Source organism: Perca flavescens, chromosome 16 (genome assembly GCF_004354835.1).
Source record: "Perca flavescens isolate YP-PL-M2 chromosome 16, PFLA_1.0, whole genome shotgun sequence".
Classification (NCBI taxonomy): Eukaryota; Metazoa; Chordata; class Actinopteri; order Perciformes; family Percidae; genus Perca; species Perca flavescens.
The window spans coordinates 25,893,508-25,907,712 of record NC_041346.1 but is presented as its reverse complement, the minus strand read 5'-3'; the positions used below and the strand labels follow the sequence as shown (position 1 = coordinate 25,907,712).

The 14,205-nt window shown below is 39.7% G+C and overlaps 1 protein-coding gene across 1 annotated transcript in view; it reads right to left on the bottom strand.

Annotated features, from left to right (window-relative positions):
• Nucleotides 1–5,639, bottom strand: part of pik3r1 (phosphoinositide-3-kinase, regulatory subunit 1 (alpha)) — a 28,004-nt gene extending 22,365 nt beyond the window's left edge. The window contains exons 1-2 of the mRNA XM_028600816.1: nt 5,401–5,639; nt 2,071–2,687 (exon numbers count right to left, since the gene is read on the bottom strand). Coding sequence (XP_028456617.1) covers nt 2,071–2,407 — 337 coding nt within the window. The 5' untranslated portion in view covers nt 2,408–2,687; nt 5,401–5,639. The remainder of the gene's footprint in view (nt 1–2,070; nt 2,688–5,400) is intronic.
• Between the last annotated feature and the right edge of the window lie 8,566 nt (nt 5,640–14,205).

The following is a 14,205-nucleotide window of genomic DNA, read 5'->3' as shown; positions in this document are numbered from 1 at the left end:
CGGGCACTGAGCTCCAGATCCTGCAGCTGCAGACGGTCTCTGCTGCCCCGCTGTAGCTTCTCTCCGTCCGCCTGCCGCCGCAAACTTAGTGGAACTTTCCGCCGATATCGACATACAGGTCGTCCTGGACTACGTGTAAGATCCTACCGATCACCACTCTGTCTTTGGCTGGTCCGATTTGGATCAGCGGGGACCGCGCAGCAGCGAGGCAAAGCTGTGTTTTCCCGGGGAAGAGACGCTGCGGCCGGCCACGGAGCTCTCCGCCTCCCGCTGCCGCCGGAGCTCAGATTGCTGGTCGAAGGCGGCATACATAATCATAAAACACATTGTCACCTGTTAAATGTTATTCATTGCGGTTTGTTCTTTTCATTTCCTCTATCGAACATAATTAAGCAGTACAAAAGTCCGGCATCTTTAGCGTTGATCTGAATGCTTCGGACCCCTGTTCCAAGATGGCGGCGGTTTTGACGTATGTTTAGAACTTCAAGGCGACATCTGTGTATATATCTATGGGAGCAAGGATCACATTTGAACTATATCGATATATGCGATATGGTCTAATTCCATATCTCATTTAAAAATATATCGATATATTTTTTATATCGATATATCGCCCAGCCCTATCAGAAAGGTGTTTTATTTACACACTGTTTATTGTTTAAATCATGTAAATAGGTATGTAAAAATTAGGCACTGCAGGTTTAGGAGCAGTTATGTTTTTGAGCTGAAGTCCTGTGCTCCTGAAATGTTAAATTAGTTCTGTTAAAGTGAAGAAAAAAAAAAAGATGTTGATGACCAGCCAACAAACTTAAACAAGTAAACAAAGATGTTGATGACATTCAATTTTGAGGATGTGGGAAGGCAATTTTTTCCAGTCTTGATGGAGCAAGCTTAACTGTTCCCCCAGGCTTTCAGAGCAATTTGCCTTAATTACCAGTAAGTGATCCAATCATCTTTCTCAACAACACTGATAAGGGAATATATTCCCTTAAAATGTGTCTTTGTGGAGAAACACAGACGATATCCACTGGATATCTGGTGTAATATAGCCTGGATAAACGCCAGCATTGTCCTCTAGGACTGAGCTTGGTTCACATCCAGTGCAGCTGTACAGCTCAGGGCAGAGCCCCTTGTTGGCAAAGACTGTAACTGTTCTGCAAAATCAGCATCTTTCTCACACTTTATTAACCGGAATCCAAATGTGTGAGCTGTTTTCATTCAATAATTAATGAATCATCGACAGAGAGTCAGTGGACGACTGGACGCCAGTGACACATCTTTATCACATGACCAAAATTCCATACTTAAGTCACGTGATAAAAACTCTCCATGACAACTGAGAATACTTCATTGATCAAGGCCACAATATGTGGCTGAAATCTCTAGAAAAACCTCTAAATTATCACTAATGTCAAGAACTAAGTGTTTTGCTTAACCAATAAATTGACAAACTGAAAGCTGAAACGTGACAAATCAATACGAAATCATCGTTATGGAGTTCACATCCTGTAGGTTTCACGGACGGCAGAGAAGAAAATGAAGAATTCATCACAATATGTAAACATGTCAAACTATACCTTTTGCTAAAAACCATTACTTGAGGAAGTTGTGTATGGATCAAGTTTTCAGCAGTTGAGTACACCGACAACCCCGACATTAACACCTTAGCACTGTTGTAGCGCACTACTGCACGTTTCAAAGTAGTTACCGGAGTGTTTGGATGGGTAAAAACTGTTGGGGGAAAAATTGGTTACTTATCGACTACTACACAACATAATTGCTCAAAGCCCTACGACACACTTGTCTGGTCTTTGACATATCCTGGAGCAAGTGAGGAGTAAGGATCGAGGAGGGATCTCTGAGGAGCGGTGAGCGAGGATACACGGGAGCAGCCTTCCTGGAAGCCGTGCAGCTGGAGGCTGTTGCTAACTCCGCCCATACAGCTGACGTTTCAGGAGGAAAGAACATCTCATCCCTCTAAAAGCACATTTCCTCGTGTTTTCTCTCCTCGCGTCTCTCCGATGCTCTACTAGTTATTCATTTGTGGCTGTGGAGTGGTGTTAAACTCACCTTGCTCTGAGTCTGAGTCCGTCTCCGCCATGAAGACACCTGGAGCTACAGGTAAGGGTCGGAGGGGCCTAGGCTTGGGTGTTGGGGGAGAGATCCACTTCTTTCCGATGTACTCAACATATGTCCCAGGGAAGTCCCCTTTTTCCTGAGTGGTTTCATTGAAGCCTGGCAGCCAGCCAATCTCATCTGGCCTCTGTTCCAGCCCATCAGTGTACCCAAGAGCCATCAGAGCTCCTTTGCTTACCAACAGTATATCCCCCACGTGCAGATTAATGTCCTCCTCCCTCTCCTTCTTGTAGTCGTAAAGAGCCCTGTACTGATATCCTTCAGCATTCATTTTGATCACTTTGTGTCAAGGTGTTCTTTTGGAGATTCAACCAGCAAAGTGTTCAGGTTTCTCTGAGTACGTGTTTAGTCCAGGTACACATTTGCTACTTCAAATAGCTGTATGGGTAAACGTCTGCCGTCCTTTGGAGACAACACTTTCTAGCTTGTCTTCATTCTTTCACAATTTCTCTGTTTTCCGAATAATTTACAGTTCTCCTGGTGTGTTCCCTCACATTATGTACCCATCAGTAAATGGTCTGCAGCTACGATCTTGAGAATGATATCCAGACCTGTAAGACGAGAGCAGAGGCCATTCACAACACACTGCATAGGACAATTACAGCATAACTCGCACTCTACAAATCTCTAAAAAATTACAAATATGATCATACACAAAATGCTGAATGATAGAGCTGCCGAAAAACCATTGTGGATTTTTTTATTGTATGGGCAGAATTTATATTTATAGCGAGAATACTCAGCCTACTTAATACTTGAAATAACTCCAGCATACAAAGATCTTTTTTATAGTATTTAAGCACTGTTTTTAATGAACTGTAACATTAAGTCCTTTAATTAAATATTTTGTTTTTCATCATTTTAAAACGTATAATATGTAAATTTCCCCCGCTAGGGATCTCTCAATCATGACGTTGTGAAGTTCCTCGGAATTTTGGGAGTTGTAGTTTTAATTGTTAAACATTATCGCCGATTAGAATACCTCTGTTCACGGACGAGTTTACCCATTCAAGTTTATTCATGTTACGTTTAGTCATGTCATTCTAATAAAATAGCTGCAGTTTCCCCAACATAATTACGTTTTTCTTGATTTGATTTGGTAGCTGACCAGTTAGCTAGTGAGCTAGCAAGCTAACATTAGCCAGCAGCTAAAACCACAATATCACAATTTATTTCACTCGTCAATGTCACCTTTTGGATGTTTTCAACACCGGGGCGAAAGGGGTTTGTTGTAACATTACTCAACGACGCCGAGAGACGGGTGTGGGTGGGGATGGCTGGCGGAATCTCCGGTCTGGCGAGGACGTCCGATGGCCGATGTTGTGCAGCAGCAGCAGATCCCCCAGCTGCCCGGACTTATCACCCCTTTACTTTTGTTGTAATCTAAACTAGTTATTTTGGTTCCGAACATTCCGAGCATTTTTAGGCCTTTATTGACCGGACAGCTGAAGAAATGAAAGGGAAGAGAGATGAGGAATGACATGAAGCAAAGGGCCGCAGTCGGAGTCGAACCCGGGCCCGTTGCGTTGAGGAGTAAACCTCTATATATGGGCGCCCGCTCTACCAACTGAGCTATCCGGGCGCCCCCGAACTCCCCTTTTGTTGGGTTAATTTAGCTAACTGTAAAGACAGCTAAATGCGAAGGGGGAAGAATTTCGACAGGGAGGATATTTTCGGCATGAACACCGGTAACGCTAACGGAGACTTATCATTACGGATGGCCGCTGTTCTGATTGGGTCTGATATGGTCTGTTTCCCGACAGTTCATTAAACTGCCATTAGCGTCATAAGCACCCGGCGCTGGAGTTAAGTGCTGGCCAGGTTTGGATTGCTATAATGATAGTGACTGTCTGATAGCTGGCTGGGGGCTAACGTTAACTATATGTCCTGGGGCTGTTAGCTCTCATCCCAACTGAAGTCTTTTAGTGGCGCGGGAGTGAGGCAAACAGACCGGAGTGTGCTACCTGGATAAATTAGCATTAGATTAGTCATCTATCTATACAGCTAACACTGGTGAACATATTTATGCGTTAGCCCAGTGATGTTAACAGTGGTCAAAACAACCACTCAATTAGTGATAGCTGTTTTTGACCTCGGTGCTGTTTAGCCAACATGCGATTGCTAACATTAGCATTATTTGTGACAGCTTAAATTCACAACGGCAGCAAACCTGCAGATTTGGAAAGCAGTTTTTGGCGCTCCCCCCAAAGAGGTTTTAGCCAGCGTCAAAGGAAAATCACCAGCACTAAAACATTCGTGTCAAATAGTAGTTTACTTCCGCGTTTTGGTACAGTTGGTTTTCACACCCAATGCAAACTGCATAAACTGTACTCAAGACCACCTTTTCAGGTGGACTTGGACATGGATCGACCAACCATGCCCCAGTACAGTATGCAGTGTTAATACTAATGAAACAAACTAGATGTTTGGGTCAAGGGTCACTCGGAACCGGGCCCAGGTCCCTGGTGTCAAACGAGCTTTGAGGTATGTTTTCTTGTTTTGGTGGGTGTGTCAGAGATGTTACCCAATCAGCAGCAAAGTGATTGTAGAACTGTGGTAATAAAAAGGGAGTGTGCTTGCACACACAGCAGGTTGTTCAAGGCAACACTGTTTTGCTACGTTTTGTGTGTGTGTGTGTGTGTAGAGCTGAAAAAGAATATGTGTCCCATACTGTGTAGGCTAATGTTGTAAATTATTTTTTGCTAAAATGGGTTTTATAAAATTTCAATCAAAAAAAAAAAAAAAAAAAAAAAAAGTATCGTTCAGGTCGAAGTTCAGTATCGAATTAACTCGGTACTGAAAGTGTTGAACAATACCCAGCCCTAAACGTTAACGTTATTGGAATAAAATGTTGAGGGAGCAGGAAGGTTGACAGTTAACTTAGTAAGTAGCTAGCTTGCTAACATTATCGGCTAGTTTATTAGCGATCTGCTAGAAGTTATTAATTACGATAAAAGTTAACCAAAATTTGTCAATGTGCGTTGCCTTTTATAAACACAAGCAAACAACAGATGGTAAAGTTGGTTTTAGAACAAAACAAAAAACATTAGCAAGTAACGCAAAGCTAAAAAAGAAAAAAGTTACTTAAGTTTAACCTAACTGTTACTGTCAGGATAACGTTAGTCTCGCATTGCCAGACCTTCCTCCACAATGTCAGGGAAACGTAGCGACCTAAACAGTTAGCATAGCTTCTTAAATTAGTACTGTTTTAACGTTAACAAGTGCTAGCTAAGTTAGCGAGCTTGGACTGAAGTCCATACATACCGAGTCTGCATGAATCCACAGGCGATTCCAACGAGTCCCACGCTTCCCCTTCGTTTAACTTCACAGTTGTGGGGTACTATCAATAAAACGCAATCCTCAACAGTTCCTTTACCAGTACGGTTGTAAACCAAAATCCTCAACTTGCGTTTAAATCCGGTTTAACAAGTAGTACAAACTGTTAGAACCCACAGCTTTTCGACATAACGGCACGGATCCCCTATCCAGAACAAAATGCTCCTCCCTTGAACGTCGCCTCTGCGGCCAACAAGGGGCAAGACAAAGCACGGTCGGTCATTGGCCCGTCTCTCTGTCAATCATTGACGTCATTCAATCGAACCAATCGCATTCTCACTAATGCGGACACTCCCCCGTGACTGTACTGCACGCAAGATGAAATACCTATGGAAATTACATGACTTTCTGCACGCAATGTTACAGTAACAATGTAGTCCTATTGGTTTTTACATTAGCATCTGTCCTCATACTTGAAGCGGATTATTTTTCCAGTATCTTAAAGTAATGCGATGTAAAGATATTACTTTACACTATGTGTGATGCCTTAAACAAGCACTCCAGAGGATATCTGAAGAACAGAAACAACTGTTGAATAGCCCACTCCTCATGTCTTTGCTTTCTAATGCAATTAACTCTACAAATGATATAAACTATAACTGGTATATTAAATTATGTGTGAAATAACATCATATCCATAATAGAATACAGCAGGAAATTAAACATAAAAATGAGTTTTCTGCAACACCCAGGAAAGCACGTTGCATGTTTGAGGTTATTTATTCAGTTATTAGTTTTCACTTGTTTTGTTTCTTTTTATAAATCATTACATGTCCTCAAAGTTGGAAGGTCCCATAATCTTACAGAGTCACCATGAGGCGCATGACTGTGAATGTGGGTGGCCTAATTATGGTCGGGAAAGAGGCCTGACTGCTGGCAAAAATCCCCTATCAATTTAAACACTACAGTCCCGGCTGTGCTAAAAGAGGCTATAAGCAGCTTTGTACAAGGACCGGCCTCTTTGGATGTTTTGCAGTCAGATAGGCACAGTGGCCATCACCACTGAGAAAAGAGGAAGGAGTATAGAAAACAGTATAATAGGTGGTGTTGAAATCAATAGTAACTAGGAACTTCAAACTGCTGCCATGGCAAACTTAAATGAAATTTAAAAAAAAAACACAGATGTTGCAATTTTCATGTACCACAGTAACCTCACAGTTAACTGCATTTCTTCTAACATTACTCCACTTATGTGTTGGCATGGATAGAAGATCAATTTTTTCTCCCTCTTCAATTCCAGACCAATCTGTGTGCAGTAGATATCAACTGGATATTATAGTCAGGATTTATATTACTGCTGCGGATGATGGAAATTAATATTTGAACCACCAGACTATATAATCCCCCACTCTGCCATCACTACACCTCACCCCCCTGATTAAATAGCCTTGCTCTGCTGACCCATCTGCTGCCCTGCAGATACCAAAACTACACCTCTGCTAGCATTTTTCACTCTACCCACACAGAACATTTATTGGATTAGACTTTGTTTATATTTTCTAGCAGACTTATCAGGGTAAGATAAAACATTAACAACCTATGAACCTTTTTTGTACATTAGAATATTGCACAAACAGGCAAGTTGTGTCAATACTTGGTGAGTTGTTATAAAGTCGTTGTTCTTCAATCAGAAAGCTTATTAAGTTTTTTTTGTAATCTTCTTTAACAAGTGAAAGTCTAAATTTAGCGCCTGTGTTTTGGTGAAGTCCTGAACCTAAATTGGATGTAACTTTGTATTTCTTTTTCATGGGATAAGCACATCCAGCACATATCAAAACTGTTTGAACAATTGTTTATATTATATTCTTACTCAAAACATTTTTGCATATATCATGCAAAGCTAAGAAGCTTTTAATGCAAACTAAACCAGTATCCATCCGTGATGTAGGCTACTGCTCTCTTGCTGGACTGAATACTGGGTAATTGGACATTGGATTTGTTTATGCTAAGAATATTCTGTGGTCAGGTTTCCTTTTGTACTTTTTAGCACAAGTGAGAGGAAATGTGGACTTATAAGCCCACTTTATACTGTAACTGCACAAGCAAGGATTCTGGAGGATTCAGTTTCTACTCACAGTAAACCTGCAATTTGAAAGCTTACATTCTACTGTTGCTTGAATTTAAGATGGCTTTTTTGGGGGGGCTTGCCATCTGATCATGATTGGAAATCCAGGGTCCTGTTCTAAGGAGCAGCTTTATTCACTGATTTATCGGAATAAAAAACTGAGCTTAAAGGAATAATTTGACATTTTGGAAAATTAAATATTCCCCTTCTTGCTGAGAGTTGTATAAGAATATCGATACAGACAGCAGCCAGTTAGCTTATCCTAGCATAAAGACTAGAATCAAAGGGGGAACAACCAGCCTTTGTTCAGATTCAACAACAAAATATAACATAACAGTAAAAACAAATGAGAAATACTGTGTTAATTATTGAGCTTTAAATACTGTGTTAATTATTGAGCTTTAGATGTGCTACTAGGTGGATACCTTTGGAGAGAGCCAGGGTAGTTGTTTCCCTCTGTTACCAGTCTCTATGCTAAGCTATGCTACGCTAACCAGTGCTGACTGTAACTTCACATTTAGCAGACAGATATGTGAGAGTAGTATTGTTCCTCCCATCTAACTCTTGACAAAAAGTGAATACCGGTAAGGGAATTTCCCAAAATGTCAAAGTATTGCTTTAAGTTGATTGTAGAAATCCTAATAATTTTCTTTTTTAATAACTTTTCTTAAACTGTTTTAGTACGTTACTTGAATAATTAACTAGAAAAGTACTATTAGTTGACATACATTTCAATGAACCGTACTTGAGGTCCAACATACTGTCAGACGTCCTCGGCTTTTATCATGTTAATTAGCTAAAGTGTGAAGTGCTTTCAGACCACCTACTGTGCTACAGCGTTCCAAAACAGTCTGAAATAGGTCAGCAATGCAGAATATTGCAAATGTATTTAAAATCCAGCACAGAGATAAATTATGTGAATATGTAAACATCACAGGGTTACATGAATACAAACAGAAATTTTATATGAGCAATACTCCTTCATATGTACTGTATAAGCATGCAGAAAGATTATGTCAGTATATATTCATTTCTCCACAAGTTCTTTGAGAACTTGTAACATGTAAAGAAGAAAATCTAGTGCAAAAAAAAAAAAAGAAATCTAAACCTGTCAAAATGGTTTTGCTTTGGGGCGTTAAGGGGTGTACATTATGTGCTCTCAGATGCTGAATTAAAGCTCCAGGTACATGCCAGAGGGTTCCTTTCATGTTATAACAGTGGGACCTACTTTTAAAGAATTCATTCTGCGTGGATTGGGCCCCTTAAACCATTAATCTATGCAGTGTTTTCAAGGCTTTAATAATGGCTAACTTTAGTGTGTAGAGCTCTCCGGCTCCCAGCTCTTTATCCCCTCTCTCTATTCACTGATTTTTTTACTTTTGTGAGCAAGCTGAGAATTTTCACATGGGTAACCCCATAATGCTCACTAACATAAGATGAACTTGTGAAATGCATCACCCACCAACGCATATTTAAACAAAACCAAGAACGAAAAAAAGATACTTCCTCCTTATGCTTTGGTTCCCCATCGCCACATGAATACTCCATAAACTCTGTCACCTTTCCGCTGCATTGGCTCATTTGCTTGTTCCATGTTTCATTATACATTTATATAGAAGTGCCGATTATTCGATGAAAGGAATGTGATGAAAACACTCTCTATACCATCTTGGAATTAACATAAAGGCAGACTTAAGCATCTCATCTCAACCTAGTGGGCAGAAATATGTATAGTAACTAGTAATTACCTATTTATAATGGCATATTTCGCATCAGCATGCATTAAATATGTGTTATTTAGATATTAAGGAGCGATGAGTTACTTTACTTACTTAAGTATTTCACTTTTATGCAACTTTATACTTCTACTCCACTACACGTCAGAGGAAAATATTGTACTTTTTACTCTATAGGACTACATTTGTCTGACAGCTTTAGTTTAGGTACTTTTTTCATCTCCTTCCTGTCCAGTGAAAAACCCGTATCTCCAAATGTGTTGAATGTTTGTGATAAAGTGAAAGATGAAGTGTTCCTTTATGTGTTGAGAAAATTCCCATACTTCTTAAGACAAATAAAGTATTTAAAAAGCCTCTTGGATCAGCTGGAAAATGCATCATCACAAAGCTGAAGACAGGGCTGTTTTTCTGACACCGTAAAAAGTTGACTTTTTAGAGATACGTTGTTCTCACAGGACAGCAACGCTACAACCATATGATGATCTTATAGAATATGATGCATTGCTGTAGATTAAACTACACTGTCCAAAAACATCAGATATAATTGTAAAACAATGACCATGGAAAAATGAAAATTTTACTGCACAATGAGTACTTTTACTTTTCATACTTTAAGTACATTTTGCTGATTCATACATTTACTTAAGTAAGGTTTTGGATGCAGGTCTTTTACTTGTAGTGGAGTATTTTCACAGTGTGGTATTAGTACTTTTACTCAAGTAAAGGATCTGAATACTTCTTCCTCCACTGCATGCTTCATTGAAACAACTCCACAACACTGGAATTCTTGTATAGTCTTTGCATATCGAACATATGCATGAATAATAGTAATGTTATAGCTTTAGATAGGATCTTCTAAAATGATTCCAACTTTAAACGCTTGTTTCTATCACTCGGTAGTTTCCACTCATCCTCACTCACAAAGAGTAATTCACATTGTTGAGAATTAGTCTTCATTAGTGCAACATTTCTCTCTACTTGATGATTTCCTGTTTCTAATTCCACATCCTGCAATTCAAAGAATCATCTGCAGTTTCTTTGACACAGGGCACAGGCTTGCTTGTGTGCTCATCAGTAACAACATTCCTCTAATATGAAAGAACGCTCTACTCAACCATTAACTCATCAGATGCAACAGACAATCACCCTCTTCTCTGGACTAGTCCATCAATCATTCATTTTCAATATTAGCCACAGTTCAAGTGTTGTTCTGGCCTAAGAATTCCTACATGCTTTAAAGAACATATTGTAGATTAATCGTGTTTTGAACACAACAGTACAATTGTAAGTGCATGAGGATCCGGAAGATTATTTTTTTTAATGATGATGTTATCTGAGGTTAACACAAACGTGGAAAGCGGTAACATATGCACTGTGATAGTAGTCAAATCCAGGGATATAGAAATGCTACATCCCTGGACATTTAAAAAAACCTCCTGGAACACCACATGTTTACCACAGCCTACAACCTCCCTTAGTATAGCCACTGTAATTCTGTAAAGTGACCTTGGGTTTCATGAAAGGCACTATATAAATAAAAGTTATTATTATTATTATTGTTATTATTATTAAGTCAAATACTATATGACAACCACAGCATCCACATTAAATGTGCTGTAATGATTCCAAAGGTTGACACTGCAGGAATGCGTTATTGTATAGAACATATTTTAATGTTGCAAAGCTTAAAGGAATGGTGCATCATTTGGGAAATATGCTTGTTTTTTGCAGTTTAAAGAAATGTAAAGTAGGTATCGCTCTTATCTTGTCCTATCCGAAAATAAACGTCACTATTCCTTCAATACATAGCACTTAAATATTTAATATTCATGTAAATAATTCACAAAAAAACTAAAAAAAGGAATAAAGAAGAAAACAGGAGGTTTGTCGACTGCCACATGTCAGCTGAGCACTGTCCAAAAATCCAGTAACTTCTGCCTTGCATTAACAAGACGTCTTGGAACAAAGCACTGCAAGGTGATTAATGAATAATGTTGGCAAGCTGTAGTGGAAACTTCTGGGAAATCAGTGACACAGATAACTGTCATCTAAAGTGAATGTTTGGATATGTTTATTTCTTGTTTTATTGTCTTTCTTTGTTATTTTTCCTTTGCATCAGGTTAGCCTTCTGTTTAGAGACGTCCCTCTTTAACCAAAAGTCCATCATGTAGAACAACTTTATGTTGCTGGTCAGCTTACAGTCTTTTGGATGTAGAAACATTCATTTAGTAAGTACTTTTCATTTAGAGAAACACTCAAAACCTCAAGACTTCCTATGGATGTACCACTGAACTTCTCTTTTTCTTCTCGCCATCGTATATACACACACACTTCCTCTCTAGCTCTTTTACTGCCTCTCTCTTTCTGCCTCCTCCCCTCCCCTGTTTACGCTTGACTGTCTGGAACGCTTTTTAGTCCACGTCTCCCCCATCTTTACCGCATGCTGAGGGAGCAAGAGGCGCTGACATGTCACATAAACAAAAGAGGAAAAAAAATGGGCCACATCATGTGGAGGTACAGCACAGAAAAAGTCATTGTGCCAGCTAACGTTGCTCTGGAGGCCCCCCCAGTTTGATGTGCGCGCACAGAGAACAGTGACCTAGTTCAGCAGTGACATGTTTATGGCTGATGAGCACAGGCCAATGATTTTGCTTGCAGAGATTGAAACCTTGCTCCAGGGCCCTCTCATTTAGAGCACTTGGGCTTGAAACCATTCCAGGAGACGAGACATGCTTCTTGTTGGGTGCAAGCTAAATACTCCTCCTATATGCCTGCCTGTCTCTGTCTTCTCTTGCTTTCTCTGTGTATCTGTCTCTTTCTTTACCTCTCTTACAGTTTTAGCCATGCTAGCGGCAATGTCTGTCTCTTTATCCGGTCGGTCGGTCCACCACTTTGGTCTAGACTGAAATATCTGAACAACTGCTAGCTTGATTTCCATGAAATGAATACAACTGACTGAACATTTGGTGCTAAGAGGACAAATCTCTAATTTGGTGATCCTCCAATTTGTTCTCTAGCGCCACCAGAAGGTCAAAGTGTTCACTTATCCAGTGAAATATCTTAACATCTACTGCATATGTTTGCACAAACTTTGATAATTACTGTGCTACAGTAATTACAAAATGATTACTGTACATGCCAACACACTTAAAGGTCCAGTGTGTAAGGTGTTTAGTTGTTCATTATCAAAATCTGTCTTGCCCGTCCACAAACTTGTCCTTTTTCCATGAATATTTACCACCACCATCAATTCCAAGTATTCCTTTCGCTTGAAATTTGCATTTACATTCACATGAACTGGGGTAGACGCTCCATAGTCATGTGCCATCTTGAAATACATTAGCCGGTAAGGGACATACAGGACATACTGCTCCGCCTTTCGCATTTTCGCTGTCACATGATAAACTCAAAGGTGCTGCTAATGCTGCTAATGGGTATCGTAGCTTCCCGGCCCCGGCAAAGTTTGAAGAAGAAAACATGGAGGACCACACATATTCAAAATCCAAATTTCAGGAACAGGAGTGTTGTTCTTTTGCCCAGAAAAAGAAAAAGGATTTTGAAAAGAGCAAGAGACTGGCTTTTTGAAGATAGTTTTGATGGTAGTTTTCTTAAGTTCCTGTACAGGGAATGCCTCTCCTGGCTTGAATTATTTATGTTTCCCTCCAATGTGAGACAAATACATCTGTTTGCTTCCAGCAACCCTTCAGTTGCTCATTTACTTTTCTTTTCAAAATGTTGTGTTTTCTCTATTACCCCACAAGAAATAGTGACATCAATTGCCCTATTGCTCGTTATTTTAAAATCATATTTAATGCTCAATTCACAAGTGATACAAGATTCAAGAGCAATAATGAGTCCTTATTCCTCTGGCTGCTATTTCATGGTGTCCAAGGCCATGTGAGAGTTGCCACAGGGCCCGCCTGACAGCCTGAGTGTATTAATTTTTCAGATTAAAGCCTCAGATGAAGAGGCCTGTTCTGTAATTACAGGCAACGCCACAGCCACTCTGTGAGATTCACGTTACCAGGGCAACAAGGCAAATTAAATATGTCTCCGAGGAGAGTAAATATACCCTTGCTCTAAAAGCGTAATCTTGTTTGATGTGCTTGCCACGACGCTCTCCCTGTGAGGGAGGAAATAATTCACAGAAATTGGATGAATAAAGGGCAGAGAAGAGTGATCCTACTGTGTTACCCTGTCATACCATCGGTCAGAGAATGGGAAAGACGCTTTGTCCCAGTATGAGCTTTTCCTTCTGACATTAATAATACAGTTACAAAACCACCGCAGATGATAATTTCATATGATTGGCTTGGCCTCAAGCAACAATTTTGCTCTTAATCTTTTTGTTCACTAGCGAGTCATTTGGTTGAAATCTCTTTATTGTCATAAGAAAGCTGGCCAACACAATGATTCCCCATGGTCAAGACTATTTGATATTAACGGCTATTTTTTAGCAACGCTATGGAAATCTCTGACAGTTGGTCCGGACTGAAATCTCTCAACAACTATTAGGTGGATTGCTATGAAAGTTCATACAGACATTCATGATCACCCATGTGACCTGTGTCAAAGAAACTGCAGATGATTCTTTGAATTGCAGGATGTGGAAGTAGAAACAGGAAATCATCAAGTAGAGAGAAATGTTGCACTAATGAAGACTAATTCTCAACAATGTGAATTACTCTTTGTGAGTGAGGATGAGTGGAAACTACCGAGTGATAGAAACAAGCGTTTAAAGTTGGAATCATTTTAGAAGATCCTATCTAAAGCTATAACATTACTATTATTCATGCATATGTTCGATATGCAAAGACTATACAAGAATTCCAGTGTTGTGGAGTTGTTTCAATGAAGCATGCAGTGGAGGAAGAAGTATTCAGATCCTTTACTTGAGTAAAAGTACTAATACCACACTGTGAGACCCTAATG